General features: G+C 40.4%; 1 protein-coding gene across 16 annotated transcripts in view; it reads right to left on the bottom strand.

The window, feature by feature from the left end:
* The window catches only part of TLE4 (TLE family member 4, transcriptional corepressor), a 275,661-nt gene that overhangs the window by 96,714 nt on the left and 156,922 nt on the right, over positions 1 to 22,025 (bottom strand). For 2 of the 16 annotated variants that reach the window (XM_081506144.1, XM_081506145.1), the window contains exon 20: positions 9,717 to 9,974. The exons of the other annotated variants lie outside the window; for them this stretch is intronic. In XM_081506144.1, coding sequence (XP_081362270.1) covers positions 9,756 to 9,974 — 219 coding nt within the window. In that variant the 3' untranslated portion in view covers positions 9,717 to 9,755. Of the gene's footprint in view, positions 1 to 9,716; positions 9,975 to 22,025 lie in introns of those variants that run through there. 16 annotated transcript variants of the gene reach the window in all.

The raw sequence follows: 22,025 nt of genomic DNA, 5'->3' as shown, positions 1-22,025 counted from the left end.
TGAATCCCTATATACTCACTACCTAGATTCTACATTCTTAACATTTGATTATATTTGCCTTATTGCATTTCCATCTATATACCCATACATCAGTCCATGTTACTTTCTCATGTATTTCAAAGTAAATTACAGACATCAGTACAATTCACCCCTAAAACTCCAACATGCATATATCATTAATTAAAGTTCAGCAGTCGTTTTTTATTTCTTCCTTTCTCTTTGACTTTTTGTCTTCCTGCTTTATATATTTCTATATAATATATGTAGTGAAATGAATAAACATTAAGTAAATCATTGTATGACAATTGGTAACGCATATGACTATGTAAGCCAAATCTCTATCAAGATATAGAACATGTTAAGAAGTTCTTCTGAGTCTTCTATGGAGAAGGCCAAACCTTCCTAACTCCTCCAACTCTTCTATTGTTTTAGGTTCTTTCATATTTATTTGTTTTCTTGTTTACTATTTCATCTCAGTTCAGTTCAGTTCAGTCACTCAGTCATGTCCGACTCTTTGCGACCCCATGGACTGCAGCACGCCAGGCTTCCTGTCCATCACCAACTCCGGGAGCTTACTCAAACTCATGTCCATCGAGTCGGCGATGCCATCCAACCATCTCATCCTCTGTCGTCTTCTTCTCCTCCTGCCTTCAATCTTGCCCAGCATCAGGGTCTTTTCCAATGACTCAGTTCTTTGCATCAGGTGGCCAAAGTATTGAAGTCTCACCTTCAATATCAGTCCTTCCAATGAATATTCAGGACTGATTTCCTTTAGGAGAGACTGGTTGGATCTCCTTGCAGTCCAAGGGACTCTCAAGAGTCTTCTCCAACACCACAGTTCAAAAGCATCAGTTCTTCAGCACTCAGCTTTCTTTATAGTCCAACTCTCACATCCTCACATGACTACTGGAAAAACCATAGCTTTGACTAGACAGACTTTTGTTGGTAAAGCAATGTCTCTGCTTTTTAATATGCTGTCTAGGTTGGTCATAGCTTTTCTTCCAAGGAGCAAGCATCTTTTAATTTCATGGCTTCAATCACCATCAGCAGTGATTTTGGAGCCCCCAAAATAAAGTCAGCCACTGTTTCCACTGTTTCCCCATCTATTTGCCATGAAGTGATGGGATCGGATGCCATGATCTTAGTTTTCTGAATGTTGAGATTTAAGCCAACTTTTCACTCTCCTCTTTCACTTTCATCAAGAGGCTTTTTAGTTCTTCTTCGCTTTCTGCCATAAGGGTGGTGTCATTTGCATATCTGAAGTTATTGATATTTCTCCCAGCAATCTTGATTCCAGCTTGTGCTTCATCCAGCCCAGTATTTCGCATGATGTACTCTGCATATAAGTTAAATAAGCAGGGTGACAATATACAGCCTTGATGTACTCCTTTCCCTCTTTGGAACCAGTCTGTTGTTCCATGTCCAGTTCTAACTATTGCTTTTTGACCTGCATACAGATTTCTCAAGAGGCAGGTCAGGTGGTCTGGTATTCCCATCTCTTTAAGAATTTTGCAGTTTGTTGTGATCCACACAGTCAAAGGCTTTGGCATAGTAAATAAAGCAGAAGTAGATGTTTTTCTGGACCTCTCTTGCTTTTTTGATGATCCAGCAGATGTTGGCAATTTGATTTCTGGTTCCTCTGCCTTTTCTAAATCCAGCTTGAATATCTGGAAGCTCATGGTCCACGTACTGTTGAAGCCTGGCTTGGAGAATTTTAAGCATTTCTTTGCTAGGATGTGAGATGAGTGGAACTATCTCATCTATTAAACTACAAATTCCATAAGGCAACACATGTCTATTTTATTTACCAATATACACCCAGCACCTTTGGGACCCCAAAGAGTTGGACAGGACTGAGCGAATAAACACACATACACACACATCCACACCCAGCACCTAGTACAATGCCTAGCAATTAGAAGGCTCTCAACAAATACTCCTGGAATGAATTAGTGAATAAAAGAAGGAAAAAACTCACCTCTAAGCATGTTTAATTTTGTCTATAATTTAGTACATATGGGACAACAGGCAGATGTTAAAGAGAGGCAGGACCAGGAGCTTGAGAAAAATCACTAAGTTCCAAGACACACCTCAAGGAATGCAGCAGCCAAGTACACTGACTTCATTCCTGGCCAGCAGTACAATCTTGAGCCCTTGTCTCCATTGCTTTTCCAGTGAGATGAATGGATAACCTAGAAGAAATCTGAAATTTCCCTTAAAAACTGAAATCAATTCTAATTCTAGCTGGGCCTTTGCTTTTATTGTCCAGTCCTTCTTAGGTCTTCAGAACTAAGTAGACACTGCCCTCTTCATCTCATGCTCCAAGTCCAAATGTGTAAGATACTTTTTTAAAACATTAATTTGTTTTGCTCTTCCCTGGTGGCTCAGATGGTAAAGAATCCACCTGTGATGCAGGAGACCAGGGTTCTATCTCTAGGTTGGGAAGATCCCCTGGAGGAGGAATGGCAACCCATTTCAGCATTCTTGCCTGAAGAATCCCATGGCCAAAGGAGCCTGTCAGGCTATAGTCCACTAGGTTGCAAAGAGCCAGACATGACTGAGCAGCTAACACTTCCTATATATTTTTTTCCCCTCTTCCAAGTAGACAGCCCAGTCTTTGTGTCCAGTCCCTTGCTTTAGATGAGTTTGTAATTCATAAATGTGGAAGCTGCCTTTTGATAATTTGATGCTCAGGCATGTTTTCCAGAAGCATGGGTTTCCTGAAGGAATCATCCTGGAAGGAGAGGCTGGGGGAATTTGAAGGTTGCTAGAGGAAGCAGAGATACTTTCTCCAGACTGGAAAGGGGTTGGGGCAGACTCCTCAAAGAGTATGATGCACACCAGCCCTCCTGCACCTTGGCAGGTGTTGGGACCCCATAAGGGAATGACTGAGGGATCCTGAAGAGGTTAAACTCTAACCACCAGCCTCCCAGGAGCAGTGATGACTGGGTCACAGCTTTGTGAGGGAGCTGCAGAACTGGTTACCTTCACTGAGTCCCTCGGCTTGGGACACAAAATTTTGGTGATCAACCTGAGGTCCTGTCGTGTGAGGGCCTTTTGATATCTGTGTAAGCTTCCTGGTTTGTGATAGGACCCTAAAGAAAGAGGAGGGTAATTCTACCTTCATGGCCTTCTTCACCCTGGCTAAGATGGGCTTTTCTTGCCATCTGGGAGATAGGGAGCCTCAGAGGTGGATTTTCTTTGATTTCCCCCAAATAAAAAGATTACATTTATTAAGCATTTGAGATAATACAATAAGACTTACTTTGAGATAAAGCCAAAGAGGAGAGAAGAAAGAAATAAGAAAGAGAAACAGACGCATATCAAAAGGAGGAGAGACAAAAAGAAGGAAGAGTGAAGGTATCAAAGCAAAACTTAGCAGGTATTTAAATGGAAACCCACAGGCATAGATCTAAATAATTATAAGACTTAAAACAAGTTAACCTGTTTGATAATACATAGTCCACCCCCTTCCTGGACAAATACATATTCACAATAATAGGGTGAAAAACTTTGTTTAAAGCTATGGTTTTCACATGACTGAAAGCCAAGAAACTCTCACAGATGACTGGATATAATTATATTGTGCATGTCTGAGTGTTATCTTGATGGGCTAGCAATATTTGATAAGTAAGAGCACTGTCATTAACTCACAAAGATATTCTGTAAAATTTGCTTTTTTATGTTACAATCAATGTTTTCATATATTTTATGTTCTATTGACAGTAATTATAAAATAGACACATTTCTTGAAATATTATAGTTCTATGGCAAATTTTTAATTGGTAATTTCTATGTAGAGGACATTCAACTGTAAGGGCAGTAGTAATGGGAGTTGTTAATAAAATTCCTTTATATATGATAAGCAAACATTGTATTTAGATGTGTATGATAGATTATTGCTACCACAAAAAATTACAGAATATTTTAGTTTCAGTATATAAATTGGCATATCATGGTTTTCACCATCTTTTAAAGCAATATCTAGAGCCATGTAATAGTATAAAGAAAAACACTTTTCACATTGTACCTAGATCGACATCCATACAGACTAGTAGTCATTTGGATTATTTAATTTTAGAAAATGTTCCTCAACCTTCATGTACCAGTGCTCTGAACATTGAGCTAATTTGTAAATACCTCTGGAACCACAAAGAAAAATAAGAAAGTGGATGATCAGCACCTCTGGGAAACGATACTTGATCACACAAGACTCCATCATATTCATGCTATCAGAGAAAAATTATTTGACAAGTTAATTAATTTGTCTTTTTTCTCACCTAAGCACTTCTGCTGCTCAAATCTTTTCCCACATTACTCCAAAGCAGTGTTTGCCTCCAATGTAAGCAGCAGTGGTACAGCCTGGAAGACTTCATTGCATTTGGATGAAGTCACCTTTTTTATTTTAAGAACAAAGGGCAAGGAATGAGGAGTGATTTCCTGGGGACTAAACAGTGTTCATTCTGAGGGTGGATGTTTAGGGTGACACCATCCCAGCACGGACCACTGCGTCTCCATTGACAGAGATGCTCATGTGTGCCTCAATGAGTTCATTAATGGCTGTGATAAGTTAGGCTCTCTAAAGTGTGAGGGCAGGGAAGGTACAAGCTCAGAACTGAGAGGAGGGGAAATGAAAAGAGGGAAAGAGACTAAAAGAAAATAGATGAGACAGAACCGAAAGCTACTTCTGAAACCCCCCAAGGAATTAAAGCTTCTACCCTTAATAGTCTCAGTAAAAAATGGCCCTAAGCTCAAGATGATCTCTGGGTTGGGAAGATCCCCTGGAGAAGGAAATGGCAACCCACTTCAGTATTCTTGCCTGGAAAATCCCATGGACAGAGGAGCCTGGCAGGTTACAGTTCATAGGGTTGCAAAGAATTGGACATGACTGAGTACACATACACATACACCCAACTAATGTAATGGATAATTATATTACATGTAATTTAAATATATGGGCTTCCCTGGTAGCTCAGCTGGTAAAGAATCTGCCTGCAATGTGAGAGACCTGGGTTCAATCCCTGAGTTGGGAAGATCCCCTGGAGAAGGGAACAGCTACCCGCTCCGGTACTCTGGCCTGGATAATTCCATGGGCTGTATAGTCCACGGGGTCACAAAGAGTTGGACATGACTATGTAAATATATTTTCTCTTCTTGAAGAGGAAAATATATTTGCTATATAATACAAAAATACATTTCTACAGCAAATGGGATTTTCTTCTTCCCAATTCCTTCTACTTTAACCTTATACTCTCTCTGTTGTGGAGTTAGGAGATGCAGATCTAGGACAGTAGAGACACAGATATCACGCTTGGCGTGACTATTTCCAAGATTTAGGATTTCGGGGAACGTGAAAATTCACTAGGAAATTTGAGGGGGGGTAATTTTAGGAATACATATGGAATTGACCATTTGCTGAAGGGGATAGGTAAAATGGGTCACTGAAAACAAACATTGACCATCTATAATTTACATCAATCAGGAAAAAGACATTTTTAATACACATGCACACAGTCATGAGGGACATAAAGATGATTTCTTTAAATTGATTCATTTTTTAAAACTTATGTTCATTTATTAATTTGTTTGTTCATTCACTTGTTGCCAAGGTCTGGTATAAGCCTCACTGGAAACAGTATCATATCCTTGGACCAACTTTTAGGATCCAGTGCCTGGGTGTGTTCCACCAGGTTGAGCCAATGGAGCTCTTGTAAGGTCTCTGGCTGAAGGTACTACAGAGCTCTGATTTTGCAAGACACTTTTTTTTGGTTTGTTTGTTAATAGGTTGGTGAGGAATTTTATTACTAAACTGACAGAAGTCTAGAAATAATTGAATAGTCATTGTACTAGCTTCAAACCATCCCTATGATTGCATCAAATAATCAAGATGTTTTTGGCTTATTTAGACACTAAGCATAAGAAAACAGTAGTATATTCATCTCAGTTGAACCAGGGGATAGGGAAGGAAAAAGAAAGAAAAACAGATGTCACTGTGAGAAATGTGGCCAGGTGAACAGCACAAACTCTTGTGCTCCAAGGGCCCACATGACAGCCAGATGACAACAGTCCCAGAGGAGTGAATAGGACTTTTTGTTCAGCCTGAAAATTGAAAAAGGCTCACAAAGTGTAGACAGATGGTTTATAATCCCCCTCTACAAAGCAGGTCTGGTGTGCAACTATGTGGCCTCTGGACAGAACTGCCAGGGTGCGCAGGCTACTGAACTCCCATCTCTCCTCTTGAAGAGGTGTGAAGACCTAAGTGAACCCCAGCTACAAGGCAAACAATGGCACACTGGTCTCCTAGGATAAGCAGGCTCTCAGCACTGCCCATAGGTGTACTTTCCTCATGGGGAAAATGTGAAGCAACGGATCATGGGCAGTCAAGGTCAAGCTGGGTAGACTGATCACATCACTCACTGGTTTTAGACTCGGAGCCAATCCCTCCACTTCCCTGAACTTCCATTTCCACCCCTTTAAGTTGGGCTATGCCACCTACATAATTGTGTTACTGTAAGAATTAAATAAAATGTTGCAAAGGCAGTAACCTACTCAGTAGATATTGTTCTTTTCTAAGGATATGTATTCCTACCTGAATATGGACAGCCCATAATTCTCAAAATTTCTATGGACCCCTCATCTCATAAAATAACTACCAGCATCAAAAAACAAGGAGGAAGTACATGCCTATTATCTTGGAGGATGAGCTGTTACCAAACAGCTACAGGTGCGTGTGAAACTCTATGATCCTCCAGAACTCCCTTGGCCTCCTCTATTATACTCTAGCTGGCCCCAGCATCTGAGGCCATGCATGAGGAATTCTGCTGCAGGAAACATCCCGACTCATCAAGGAGAACATCAGAGAATCAGACGTTCAAACTCATCAGAGAATGGCTCTTTACTGGGCCTTTTTTTCCTTCTGTCACTACTTGCCAGCTCACGACAGCTGAGCTGTCCCATCAAATATACACTAGCTGCCTTCACACATGTGCAAAACACCAAACCGAAGCTCCCACTCTATAGCGTGAACCAGATTCCTTCTATTTATAAGCAGCAGCCCAACAGGCAGGCTTCAGTCGATAACTTGCAGTTCTCAGCAAGCTGCACTAGAATAGAGATGTGTTCATACTTTCCAGTCACCCAGATTGCCACTTCAAAAAGAAAGTGATAGACAAATATGGTGCAACTCGTTTATAACATTTTCCCATGTTTAACTTCCAAATTTGAGAGTCTTAAGCACAGTTGCCAAAAGCAATTTTTTTTTTTCTAAAAGCAGTATTTTTTTTTTTTCTTCCTTGGTCTTAAATGGTAACTGAATTTTTTCCCCTACTCTTTCTTCTTAGAGGCCAAGAGTTTTTCACTCCTGGTCTGCAATACCCTGCCTGGGCTATTGCCCAAATGGCTTTCACACTTAAAGTGAGAAAGAATTAAGTGCTTCTGCAATTGAAAAATGGTTCTGTCTGCCTTAGAGTCACAAAGCTCTCTTTACTGAACTATTGGTTGGAGACTTCAAAGCTAAGTGTACCAAGGAGCCTATGATGGTGCCAAGAAAGTAACTAGAGAATGAAGGAAATCCCATTCCAGAGCACACTCAGGTATATTCACCGAGTTTTCCCCACAAATGTTTGCGGGGGCGGGGGGGTGGTGTTGGAGATTTTAACAGCTGTCTCTGGTTTTCCTATGAATTTAGCACAACCTCAAATAACTGTCATCTTTATATCATTTCCACACAGTAATTAAGTCAGCTGGTTGTTGCCTAATAAATACAATAATTTAGTTAGACGATTTCAATGTGCTTCCATTATGATATTGAACTTACCTGAATGCCAGGAGAAAACACTGATCTCCAGCATTGATTATTCTTTTGAGAGTTAAACAAATCCCTTGCAGGACTTGGTTCTGTCCAAAATGTCCATTGAGACATTTGGTCCATGACTTATTACATAATGCATGTGTGCTGCATGCTAAGTCGTTTAAGTCGTGTCCAACTCTGTACAATCCTGTGGACTGTAGCCCACCAGGCTCCTCTGTCCAGCAAGAGAGATTCTCCAACAAGAATATTGGAGTGGGTTGCCATGCCCTCCTCCAGGGGATCTTCCCGACTCAGGGATTGAACCTCCATTTCTTATGTCTCCTGCATTGGCAGGCAGGTTCTTTACCACTAGTGCCACATTTAAATTAGTTAAAGTTTTCTTTACATTATCTTTACTGTAATAGATGATGAAGTTCGGATTTCACATTCATTCTTGTTCTTCCTCATCATAAAGTTCAGCAAGGTTATTCCTAAACGATGAGCAACTGCTCTTAAGTATATATCTACCTGATTACTGGCTTTGCATTTGTCTGTTTCTCAGTTATATCAATTTGATTGTGTGTGTATTGTTGTGAAGTTGGTGGCTGTATTTGAGTGCGACCACCAAGAACCTGGGTGATAAATTGTTCACTGCTTTGCCATTCACAGTTTAACACTTCAAGAAATCTCCAAATGAAGGATGATGCACTACCACCAGCTTCTGAAATGAGGTATGTCAGCCTTCCAGTGCATTGTTTGCCCTGTGGTTCAGTACTGATGTATGAACATTCCAGTTCTCTGGCAGAAATCTTGGAGTCTTTGATCTTCTACCTCCTCCATGCCTTCTGTGAACACACATTCTCTCAACGTAATCTATGGTCATCTAAATTTTCTTCTGTGTTCTCCACAATGCACTCAAAAATTTCATTTACATCTTCCAAAGGCAAAAATAGAAGTCCAAACAACTTAAACACACACTTCTGGGTGTTAACTTTCCATTCTCCTATATTTGTGTGTTAGACCCAAAGAAGATATATTTCTGTCACAGTGATGATGAAAAGTGAAAACAAGCATCCTTTTGCTTGTGCATGTGGTAAGAGTCATCAAATAGCATTGTATTTGCCATCTCAAAATCCATCGTGCACAATAAAGGGTTAGGGTCAAGATTTCTTTCCCATGTAAATACAAGTACTTTCTCATATATGTGTTGATATATCTTTAAGGGTCTTCTCACCTTTTCATTGTTAGTGCATAAATGACATAAAATAACCCAATATCACACTGTGCACAGGAAATAACTGAACTGTGGTAGTGCCGTCTTAAAGATGCCATCACTGAATAATGTGGAACTGGCCTTTAAATATGGAAAAGGCTGAGTGTCAAAGAATTAACGCTTTTGAACTGTGGTGCTGGAGAAGACTCTTGAGAGTCCCTTGGACAGCAAGGAGATCAAACCAGTCAATCCTAAAGGATATCAACCCTGAATATTCATTGGAAGGACTGATGCTGAAGCTGAAGTTCCAATACTTTGGCCACCTGATGTGAAGAGCCGACTCTGGGAAAAGACCCTGATGCTGGCAAAGACTGAGGGCAGGAGGAGAAGGGGGCAACAGAGGATGGGATGATTGGATGGCATCACTGACTCAATGGACATGAGTTTGAGCAAACTCTAAGAGATTATGAAGGGCAGCAAAGCCTGGCATGCTGTAGTCCATGGGGTCCCAAAGAATCAGACATGACTTAGAAACTGAACAAAGAACAACAAAAACAATTGTCCAAGTTGTGTAAATGAGAATTCTTATGTTATCTTGAGCATCAGAATTGTGCATAAGAAATAGTTTTCCACATGTGGTCACTTTATGCACCTCAGACATTTCAATTTCATGCAATGAAGTTGGGTTTGGGGATTGACATCTGCTTTGAATTCTGTTTACTTGCCTTTTTAATGAATTCATTTGTGGTAGCATTAATAAGACTTCTTCATTGTTAATGTCATGGAGACTTCTTCAAAATACCTGTGATGATGTTTTATTTCATTCTTTTCTGCACATCCTTCCAACCTATTCTGGGTTTTTCTTACTTTCCCTTCAACAGCAATATTGTGCTTATGTTCTTCCATCTCATCTAGGATGACACTGCTATCCAAATCCTGACTAGTTGTACACTGGACATTGCAGATTCTCCTCTGTTAAAGGAAAAGAAATGGAAAAAACCACTATAATGCACTGCTGGCTTTTCTTTTTGTGGATATATTATTTATGCCATGTTACAGTGAGAATTTTCAAACAAAGATGTCACTTTGTCAAGCAACAGAAGTGTGTGTGTGTGTTTTTTGTGACTGTCTGACCAGTGGTCACTGGTTATTGGCAGGGGAAATCTGACTAATGTCTTATGGATTCAATAAGTGGCTGATCCTACTGGATCAGCCAGTAGGAAGGCACCAGCTGAGGGTATGGTGGTAGTCCATGCTGATGGATAGTCACTCCCATTAAAATATACAAACAGAGGTCATACTCCTTGTGGTCTACCAAGATTGTACCTGTATAGGACATTGATTCAAGGGAAACATCGCCCATTAACCCTGGGCAATGGAATAGCTGTAGGTGAGTTAATTAGATGCCCAGTATCCTCCTCCTGCTGGGCTCTTATACCCGACAGCTGTATGGTAGGAAAGCCACACCTGCTCTCACTCCTCCCGAACGTGCTATCTGCTCCACAAAGTGTTTATATCAACACATTCTCTGCCCCTTTTACAAAGCGGTTTGATGTGAAAGCTCCTCCTTTCAAATTCTGCCCTCACTGAACAACCCATGCGCGTTCAACCAAATGTCCTTAATGGACCATTAACGTACCAAACATATCAACATACCTTTCATTGTGAGATCCATCCTTGACTTCTTGCCCTCTGTGCATTTCTCTAACTTATGTCTCCTCCTTGGTTTACACAGTCAACATAAATCTTGCTCCTCTGCAAGATCTGGACCCTGACCCATCTACCGAGCCTATGTGACATTACCAGCTACATCATGAAGGCAAGAAGCATTATTATTGGCAATACAATCACAGCACAATTATTGAACAAGTAAAACATGATAGTATTTTTTATGTATTATCTTATAAACCAAAGTATAAATAAACATTATGGGATATTTGAAGCCAGGAACATGTTCTCGGTGTGGATGTTTTAACAGGACCAAGTATCAAGGACCATTTGGCATAAGCCAAATACACTCATGGGATGTTTTCAATAGGGACAAATTTCAAGGACCTTTTGTCATGGGCCAAATGTTTCAATGGACATTTTGGACAGGATTAAATGTCTGCTAATCAACAAATCTCTTTATATCTCAAAAGTACATATTATCTTATAATCTGTTAGGTCTTTTACAAATCAAACTTGCCAAGGGGAATAAATATTTGAATCAGTATTCTTAAACATCCTTTAGTATTTCACTAAGCATTACTTACCGTTTTGCCCCTGTAATGGTAACCTTCTAAATTTCAAATTTTGTTTAAGGGCAACCGTAGAGCTGTGGGTAGTGGCCTACTAAATCTTTTAAGAGTTTGCCATCTGTAAGAAATTCTAGTTATTAGTTTTTTATTACTGTGTTTTCTTTAAAAAAAAAACAACAACAACTGTAAATATTTAAGCCATCATTTCCTTTAAGTGCTCCCCCTTATGTAACTTTTAAGCAAGGAAGCCTAATGATGTTTTACAAAAGCAATTTAAAAAATTCGACAAGGATCAGTGAGGCCACTAAACAGTAAAGAAGTAGAGATAAGATCTATATTTGAAACTGAGAAAGGGACAGCCCTGAAAATCATAGAGTAGTCAATTTAGTTTTCATACCTGGAAAATACTAGAACAAATCATCAAAAAATCAATTTGCAAACACCCATATGATCACAGAATACTAGGTAATAATCAACATTGCTTTGTGAAGAACAGTCTTGTCAGAACCATCTAATTTCCTTCTAAAACAGAATGACAGGCTTGGTAGATCAGAGGGATGAAAAAGATGTAACAGAGCCTGAATTTTACAAAGCTCTTGAATCTGTCTTCCATATGCTCATCAACAGATGACTGCAAATCAGAAGAAACTTGCTGTACAGGTTTACTGAAAAGCACAGCTCTCAGTGTTTCAGCGTTCAGTTGGCAGGCAGGGGACTGAGGAGGAGAAATTTGGCGTGATATTTGGCACAGAAATAAGTCACTTGTGGACCTTCATTGTGCTCACCAGTCCCCAACATACTCCTAGCCTGTGTTCAATGACACTTGTCCAGAGAAGGAATAGTGGGTAGGGAAGCTACTGCTCGGGGAATAATCACAACTCTAAGAGGAATGGATGGTCAGAAACTAGAATGCTGGAGAAGACTTTCCCCTCCCTAAGAAAAGTCAACTCCCTAAAGACATCTGAGACAATTTAGGTATGGAATTTACATTGTTTGGGATGTTTCATTACAAATTACTTTGACATTTTTTTTATAAATAAGCAGAAATGATGGTATACATTTTATTTTGAAGAAAATCAAACTTCATAAATTCAAGCTTTATAAAATGCAGAAAGAATGGTATATTAAGCACTAAGTGAAAGACAAGCCATATCTTTAAAATGTCTTGGAGTAAAAATTTTGAGAAAGGTTAGATGATATAAGGAGATAGCACATACGAGTCAGGGTTTCAAAACTGGCTCGAGTACTTGTAGTTATACAACTTCGGGTAAATTATATAAATTTGCTTAGCCTTCCCTGTCCTTCTATTAAAATGGGCCTATTGAGTTGAAATGAGAAATGAGATTTCCTATATGATGTGTATATGAATGTTATATATTTATATATGCAATGTGTTCAGATATTGAGGTATATAGGTAACTTCCCCAGAGTTAAGCAAACTGCAGGCACGTGACAAAAATTCCTGAGGCTTCTCTGGTAGCCCAGTGGCTAAGATTCCACGCTCCCAATGCAGAGGGCCTGGGAATGATCTCTGGTCAGGGAACTAGATCCCACAACTACAGATTTCACATCCCACAACAAAGATCATACATGCCCCAACTAAGACCCAACACAGTCAAATAAATATACATATATCTTTTTAAAAGTTCCTCACTTTCATTCACATGCAGCAGAGTCCACTTCAAGGAAGTAACTTAGAGAGGAGATTCAGTGATACACCTACAAACGTCCTATCTTCTGCCATCAATCGGAAGTTACCAATGGTTATCTGATTTCACTCCGCTTGCTCATCTCCCCACCTCCCATTTCCATAGTTTGGACATCACACTCCATCTAGTGTCTGGCTTATGACATGGAAAAGTTTCCATTGGCGGGATTCCCTGCCTAGTCACCACACCCCTCCTCCTTCTCCAAGACCACACAGCTATGACAGAAATGACCATGTTTTCTCATATCCTTACCATCTTAGACACAACCAAGCCATCTAAATTGGTACATAAGTCAACAAGACACCAATTGCCACCACTGCAATCGACTATTTCATGGGTGAGCTTCTGATCCAGACTGAGCCTTCACAGAGTCTTTCCATAGAATTGTTTTGTACTAGAATTCATGGAGTTTGAGATTAGTCATACCCTCTCCTTTGTTAAAAACATCCATTGGATCAATGCTTCCCACTGTGAGGAAAAGCCAGTCTGTCCTAAAAATAAAAGAACACTCAGAAAGCAGCAGATAAGGGTGATGGGACAAGACATGCAAACATTCAAGCTCTGATTCCAATTGTTCCTGAGATCCGATTGCATCTGCCTTTCTGTACCTCAGTTCTTAAAACCTTCCGATTCTCCTAACCAATATACTCTGTTTTTGCTTATGCCTTTTCAGGTTGGGTTTCTGTCATTTGTATCCAGATTTCAAAACAACAACAAAAAAATACCTTATGTCCTCAGGTATTTTCTTAATGCAAAACCATAGAAATTGTATTTTTAAATCAAAACTAACACACATTATTAAAATGACTCAAGTACATTTCCCAAAAGTGTTTCAGAAAAGTTGTATTAATTTCAACTCTCATCTGCAGTTTATGACAATGTCTCTAACACTGGATTTTAAAAAAGTATTTTCCAGTTTGATAGGTGAAAAATGTTAACTTTGATTTTTATTAGTAATTTGGAGGGAGATCAGAAATGAAACGTGATGCAAAGAGAACTGGAGAGTGGAACTGAATCAATGGAGGAGGAAAAAAATCAACAAGATCTAAGCTACAAAGAGCCTGTTATTTATTGCTGTATAATTGCCTCAAAAGTTAGTGGTTTAAAGCAGCAAAAAACTTATAATCTCAGTTTACATGGGTCAGAAATCTGGGAGCAGCTGACCTGGGTGGTGAGGGTTCAAGGTCTCTCATGACTTCACAAACAAGGTGTGACTTGGACTAGAGGATCTACCTCTAAGCTCATTCACACAGGGGTTTGGCTGAAGACCTGAGATGTTCATAAGAACGGACTTCTTTACAAGGTGCTCAAAACATGGCAGCAAAACAGGAGCCAGTGTCTTTCATAAACTCCTATAACCTGCACATTCTATCGATTACACAGATGGATTCTGGCAGCGTGGAAGGGAGGCTACACCCAAGTGTGAAAACCAGGAGGTGGGGGATCATTGGCAGCCATCGCAGAGCTGGGAGAATACTGCCCATGTTCAACTTATTTTATCTCCCTTTCCTTGTAGACTCACCCACCTTAATTTTGTAGATTCTGCCAAGCCTCTCTCCCCTGCATACTACACCATCCTTACACCATCTCCTCCAACCCCATGGATTCTATTACAACGTAATACTGATGACTACCTTCTCAGCCTAGACATTTTTCTCCAATTCTAGACTTATATCTTCACTTTCTTTGTGCGTATGCCCGGTACTAAATGCTACTCCCCATACCGCTCCTCTTCCTCTTTCAGAGGAGGTACCACCATCACCCCCATCAACCACGCCAGGGATCAAGGCCCACACCAGGCACCTCCCTCCATCACTCCCTCCACGCCACTGGGCTGTCCACTCCTATGGCCCTGCCCCTCTTTCTTCCACTGTGCTGGTAACAGAACACACAAACTCTGGCTGCACCCTGAGATTGAATTCTGAGTGAATATATCTGAGAGGCGAGAAGTGATTAGAACAAACACATTTTATGGTAGCACGCTAGGAAACAAGTGGCCCCTTGGACTTCGGAAGACTTTGAAGAGAAGAAGTTCTCTGCTTTCTGGACCCCAGGCTGTTGTGGCCTATCACAATTGCCTTCCAGAAAATCCCTTTGTCACTTACATTAGTCAAGGTCACTTTCTGTTGAGTGCTAATGGAACAGAAAAATAACTGAATAACCACCATAATTCAGCATTCAATAAATCACCCAGTCCTGGTTAAGTCTATCCCCTTCAATGTTCCCGGGACCTGTTCACACTCCCAGCGTCACCATTCTTGTTCAAGGCTGGCCTCTTGTTTCACCTAAGTTGCTGCTATAGCTTCCTAAGTAGTTTCTGGGCTCAGCGCATTCTCCTTCTGCTCTATTCTTCATGTGTACCTGGGTGATCCTATCAAAATAAGTACCTGACAATGTTACTCCTCTGCTTTGAATCCTCTATAGGTCCTCGTTGCCCGTAATGAAAGCTGAAGATCCTTAAGTGGCTGATGAGGGTCTTAGGGTCTAGCTGCCTTTGGTTATTGAGCTCCCACCCGCCACCCCTGCACCCTAATCACCAGCCACACCAAAGGGCTCCCAAGATTTTGGAAGACTCCATGCTGTCTGTCACCTCTGGGCATTTGCATTTGTTTCTTCTTGCATTATTTCGCATACCCCCCCCCCCCCCGCCATATACACAAACTACCTATCTGACCAATCCTTATGTGTTGTTCAGGTTTGGGCTTAGATGCCACTTCTTCCAGAAGCCTCCCTGACCCTACACCAGTCTGGGTCATGTTCCCCTCCAGGTGGTCCTACAGTGTCCTGAACTCCCCTGGGTGTCCTAGGCACCGACCCATGCTGTAATCACGTAATTGCCTACATGCAGGCCTATTCCATGCTAGAGTCCAGGAGGTCAGGGACCATCTGTCTTCTGTGCATGTCTGTATCCCCAATGCCTAACTCAGTTCTTTAAAACACAGAGAAGCTATGTAATAAGCACTTGTTGAATAAATGAATTGATATTTAACTCCTCTCAGATTTGTTCTCAATCATCTACCAGCCTAATTATAAAGCCTAACTATTTTCCTAAGTCCCCATGATGGCACACACACATGCAATAGGACTTTTACAACTCAGCATTAGCAAACTTTAGGTTTTAGGGAATTTAACTTGAGCCACATGGATAATGCTAAAAAATCTCAGAAAGATATGTGGCAAAAAAGACCAACTTTCCCATCAACATCCCTTTAACATTAGGAGCCCCACATATGTCTGATAGGGTATTTGCTTAGACATTTAAGATTTGGTCTTAGAAAACATTGGATTAGAAATGCTTCTTTTAGAAAAGTCTCCACCTGCATTGTAAAAAGTTGTACAAAATTTCCAACACACTTGCTAATCTGCTTGATGATTGCCACACTTTACATGGAAACTTCTGTACACATAAGTTAGTCTTATAATAGTCAAGAGCGCAAATATCCACTGGTAATGTCTGGTCTAACAGCGAGAGGGGGTGGGTTACTCAAGGGGAGAGTGAACGTTCACTACTGCCCGCTGTGCCCATCACTGGCATTGTATACAGTCCTTATCTCCAGAGAGAGGGTGACGCAAGGCATCAGTGTTCAATACTGGACACAGTGATCCCTCCCTGGATGGCTGGAGACTTCAGGAGAGGTCTGTCGGGACCACACAGATGAACAAGATTACAACTCTGCAACATCCCTAAAAGATGACCCTGAGAACACACTTAAAACATTCATAGCTGTGCAATTCTCCTCAGGGAATCAGTTACACATTGTCTAAATAGCTATGCACACCTTCACTGGCTCTGGGCAGCCCTTGTTTTTTCACAGGAAAGTAATTCAGATGGTAACTTAATTGGTCCAAATTCTGTGATGAGACCCTAATTAAAATACTACAAACTCATCTCTCTGGATTCCATAAGAGTTCCTTTCTTGGTGATGGAGAGAATCAATGTGTTTCATACAGGTGTCTGAGAGCAAGCATACACGGTACATAATCAAACTGTCCCCAGATTAAAGCACTGGATCAAACGCCTTTGTGGATCCAGAATAGTGGCTCCCAGGATTTTGAGCAATCTCTGTCCTTTGCCTCGCAGCTCAATCTATCCTGTGAGCAGGGCCTCCTATTATCTCAGTGCAGTTATAACACGATTGTAAACAATTCTGTTTTAACCGCCATGGTCGGGCTTTTATGAGCTCACGAATCAAAACACACACTAGTAATCAAAGAAAACCTTCCCGTGTGACCCATCTTTCCAACAAGACTATTGTGTACAAAGTACATTTCAAACAAAGCAAAGCAAAACAAAAACAAGGCCAAAACAAAATACACCATTTTATCAAAAGAGCAATATTAAAAATAAAAAAAAGCTATGGACATTTGAGGTTTAAAAGAGAAAAACAAAACATGGATTAGGACATTTCCAATCAGTATATTCTTTGAAAGATATTTTGATGCTTCATGCTTTTTGCTGATGTTTTGATGTTTTTGTTATCATTAAAGTATATTGCTTTTTCAATAATGGCTTTTGTCTAAAAGTCAGATTCTGTCACACAGAAAATAGGACCAAACCAAGAAATAAGCTTCTCAGAGATGAGGACGTGGTAGCAAAGTTCAGGCCCTATTTTTTTCTTTTTAAAGGAAAAATATGGTATTTTGCTTAGGCATAATGGGTAATTTTCAGTAACTGATGAGAAGAAATGCAGAAGATTTGGAAGGGTATACAGGGGTGAGCAGAGCAGTATAATAGAGGGAGCCAGAAGAACACCTAGGCAACCTTGTTCCAGTCACTGACATGCTGACACTAGCTCATATTAGACAGAATAACCTGCTGTCATTCAAGCCACTTGACCTCTGTGGACCTGATTTCTATCTATAAAATGAGGACAACAGGAATTGTTGTTAGGTCGTGTCCAATTCTGCGACCCCATGGACTGCAGCATGCCAGGCTTCCCCATCCCTCACCATCTCCCAGAGTCTGCCCAAACTCAAGTCCACTGAGTTGATGATGCCATCCAACCATCTCATCCTCTGCCCACCCCCTGCTTCTCCTCATGCCCTCAATCTTTCTCAGCTTCAGGGTCTTTTCCAGTGAGTCAGCTCTTCGCATCAGGTGGCCAAAGTATTGGAGCTTTGGCTTCAGCATCAGTCCTTCCAATAAATATTCAGGGTTGATTTCCTTTAGGATTGACAGGTTTGATCTCCATGCTGTCCAAGGGACTCTCAAGAGTCTTATCCAGCACCATATATTGAAAGAATCAATTCTTCAGCACTCAGCATTCTTTATGGCCCAACTCTTACACCTGTACATGACTACTGGAAAAACCACAGCCTTGACTATACAGACCTTTGTCAGCAAAGTAATGTCTCTGCTTTTTAATATGCTGTCTAGGTTTGTCATAACTTTCCTTCCAAGGAGCAAGTGTCTTTTCATTTCATGGCTGCAGTCACTGTCCACAATGATACAGGAGTACAGGTCCACAAATCCTTCACTTCCATTTCCAAAATGGAAAATTCAAAGAATGCCAGACATTTTTTCATGATGCATCTGGGGCAAAATTACCCTGAACTGAGGTGTAGAAATATAGTCATCACTTACTCCACTTTAGTATGAACATTTGTTTTGTCCCAGAAATAATAGTGTGCTTGATTGTAGAGTGCCTCTGGGTGGAATATAATCAAAATCAATAAAATGCTTAGAAATAAATTTAACCAAGGAGGTGAAAGATCTCTACATTGAAAATTATAATCAAAGAAATTGAAAAGAACACAGATAAATGGAAAGATAGTCTGTGTTTGTAGATCAGAACACTGTCAAAAAATCCATACTACCCAATGTCATCTAGAGAATCAACATAATCCCTATAAAAATTTCAGTGGCATTTTTCACAGAAATCAAAAAAACAATGCTAAAACTTGTATGGAAACACAAAAGACCCTGAATAACAAAAACAATCTTGAGGAAAAAAAAAAAAACAAAGCTAGAAGTATCATGCTCTCTGATTTCAAACTACACCTCAAAGATACATTAATCAAAACAGCATAGTAACAGCATAAAAACAGAGGCCAATGGCACAGAATTGAGAGTCCAAAAATAAATCCTATCTATACAGCTAACGAGTACATGACAAGGGACCTAAGAATACACAATGGGGAAAAGACATTAGTAGTCTTCTCCATAAATGGTGTTAAAATTGGATAATCACATGCAAAATAATAAGCTGGACCCCTATCTTACACCACCCACAAAAATTAACTCAAAATGGATTAAAGACTTAAATGTAAGACCTCAAATTATAACTCCTAGAAGAAAATATTGGGTAAAATTTCCTTCACAATGATCTTGGCATTTTCGATGTATACCAAAAACTCAAGCAACAACACTTAAAATAAACAAGTGGGGCTACTTCAAACTAAAAAGATGTCTGTACAGCAAAAGGAAAAAAAAACAATAAAATGAAGAGGCAACCCATGAAATGGAAGAAGATATTTGAAATTAACACATCAGGTAAGAAGTCAAAATCCAAAATAGTCAAGAAACTCATACAACATAATGGCAAAAAATGATTTAAAAATGAGTACAGGAACTAAATATTTTTTTCATAGAACACATACATGTTGGTGAAGATATAGAGAAAATGAAACCCTTGCGTACTTTTGGTGGGAATGTAAATTGGTACAGCCACTAAAACAGTATGGAGATAGATTGTTCAATCAATTAAAAATAGAACTACTGTATAATAGATCCAGTAAACCTACCTCTGGGCATATATTCAAAAAAAATGAAATCACTGTCTTGAAGTGGTGTCTGTACCGCCACATGTTCACTGCAGCATTATTCACAGTAGCCAAGAAATGGAAACAACCGAAGTGTCAATCAACACATGGGTTACAGAAATGTGATACACAGACACACACACAAACATTACTCAGCTAGGAGAAAGGAAGCAATTCTAATGTTTACAACATGGATGGACCCCCAGGGCATGCTGCTAACTGAAATAAGTCAGACAGAAAAAGACAAAAACTCTATGATTCCACTTATATGCAGAATCTAAATAAAGCCAAACTCACAGAAATACCATAGAATAGTGGTCTCCGAGGATCTGGGGATAAGGCAAGAGGGACTAGGGGGAAATAGGGGAGACACTGGCCAAAGGAAACAAACCTCCAGTTACAGTACGTTCTGGGGCTCTGATATTCCGCATGGTGACTCTATGGAACAGTACTGAATTGTATACTTGAAAGCTGTTGTGAGAGTAAATCTTAAATATTCTCACTACACACAGTTATTGAAGTGGTGGGTGTGTTAACTAACCTTATTGTGGTAATCATTTTGCAACATTATATGTGTATCAAATCACTATATTATACAGTCAACTTACAATGTTATGTATCAATTATATCTCAATAAAGGAACGGAAAAAAGATAAAACCTTTATAAGCTTGAACAACACCAACTTGCTTTATCTTATTCACTCTTGCAGGTCTGGGATCTAGGTTCCAGGTTTGCATGAATTCCACAAATCTAATAGCATATATTAGGAAAAAGACACCATAATGCTGTTGTAACTCATGTGAAAACAAATCTTCCGCTGGAAAAAGACATATTCAAACAAACACAAAAGGCCATGGGGTGGAGATGCCGTCTGCTGCAAGTCTGTAGGTGTTGAACTCAAGTCCGCTTGGTGCTCCTGGCTCAAGGCTGCCCGCACATGAGGAAGTCTTCAGAGCTGGTGTCGGTCCAGGGCAATCACCTGGGCCTAAGCCTCTTGATGTGAACACATACCCACTGCCCTTCAGGGGCTGGAGGTAAATCCTTCCATTTTAGGCAGCTTTAACACTCTAAAATTCTTACTAGGGGCACTTTATGCTTTTAAGACTCGCTCAGGAACAGGTGTCTGTGAATCAAGGCCTCTGTCCTCTCAGAGCAACCTTCACAACCACCACCTTGCGCCCAGGAGGCTGTTCTTGTTGACAAGAGAACTTAAGGCCTAAACATGTGCATTCAGTAGTGTTGACTGACCACCAGCCTGGAAACTGTTAAAATTCCTGGCTCAGCCATGAAACCTGAAATCACATTTCATTAACACTGAGTGTCTACCTGGGCTATGTGGGTCTGCAAGAGACTGAAGAGCAAAGCTTAATGGATGACCTCAACAAATCCTGTAAATGTTGTTTTCAGTCATCTGGGAAAGATGAACAGGCTTTGGTGGTAGTGCTTTGTTCTTGGCAGCACTAGGCTTCTCTGAGTTGGATGCATGATGCTCAGACTTGATCTGTAAACAACAAGGTGAGTAGTATTGAAGCTGAACTCTTTGGAGGCACAGAGGTGTCTGACAGAAGTTCTTCAAATAATGGGAAGTTGTTTTAAGGAAGACTCTGTGCTCGATGCATGGTGTCAGGGATCTCACTCCATTCCTCAAGGTGGTTCCTGATGGGGTCTTGCCCTGTCCATGTGCTGCTGGTCCACAAAGAGGAAGGGCACATGCTCGCCCTGACAGTTTTCTCTGACATAATTCCCACCACCAACTCATTCTCCTGCTACTTCCCAGTCTCCTGGAAGAACAAAAATATCTAACTCAGCTCATTCTTTCCAGCACACAAAACACAGCCAGGGTACCACCTATGGTAGCTTCTTTTAGAAGATGCTGTGGAGGAACTGAGTAAAGACTGAGAAATGGCCAACTACTACGTAGGTCCAAGGAGAAACGATGGGTCACTAGAAACCATTTGGGAATTAGCTTGGGCTCCATCTGAACAGAGTAAAAAAAATTGCTGCCTGAATTCTCAACACCCAAACACCTCATATGTACCTTTAGTATGTGTTTATTTGCTGCACCCAATTCAAATAAATCATCCCTTTTATGTGAGTTTAAGTTTTCTGTCAAAAGAACAGAAAACTTCTTAGTTCCAAATATTTTCATCAACCACAATGTCAAGTCTAACTGGGGTGGGGGCAGTGGCGGTGGTTGGGGCTTCCTGTCTGAGGCAGTAAGGTATCAGTGTCAGGCAAGGGTAAATCTACTAGCCCACAGTGGGTCTTTGCCTCATGTACACGGTGACTACTCACCTGCAGGAACTCAACA

The sequence above is a fragment of the Giraffa tippelskirchi genome, chromosome 1, assembly GCF_054371585.1.
Source record: "Giraffa tippelskirchi isolate mGirTip1 chromosome 1, T2T-mGirTip1v1.2.pri, whole genome shotgun sequence".
NCBI lineage: Eukaryota > Metazoa > Chordata > Mammalia > Artiodactyla > Giraffidae > Giraffa > Giraffa tippelskirchi.
Note: the sequence above shows the minus strand (reverse complement) of the source record. Positions and strands in the feature narration are given on the sequence as shown.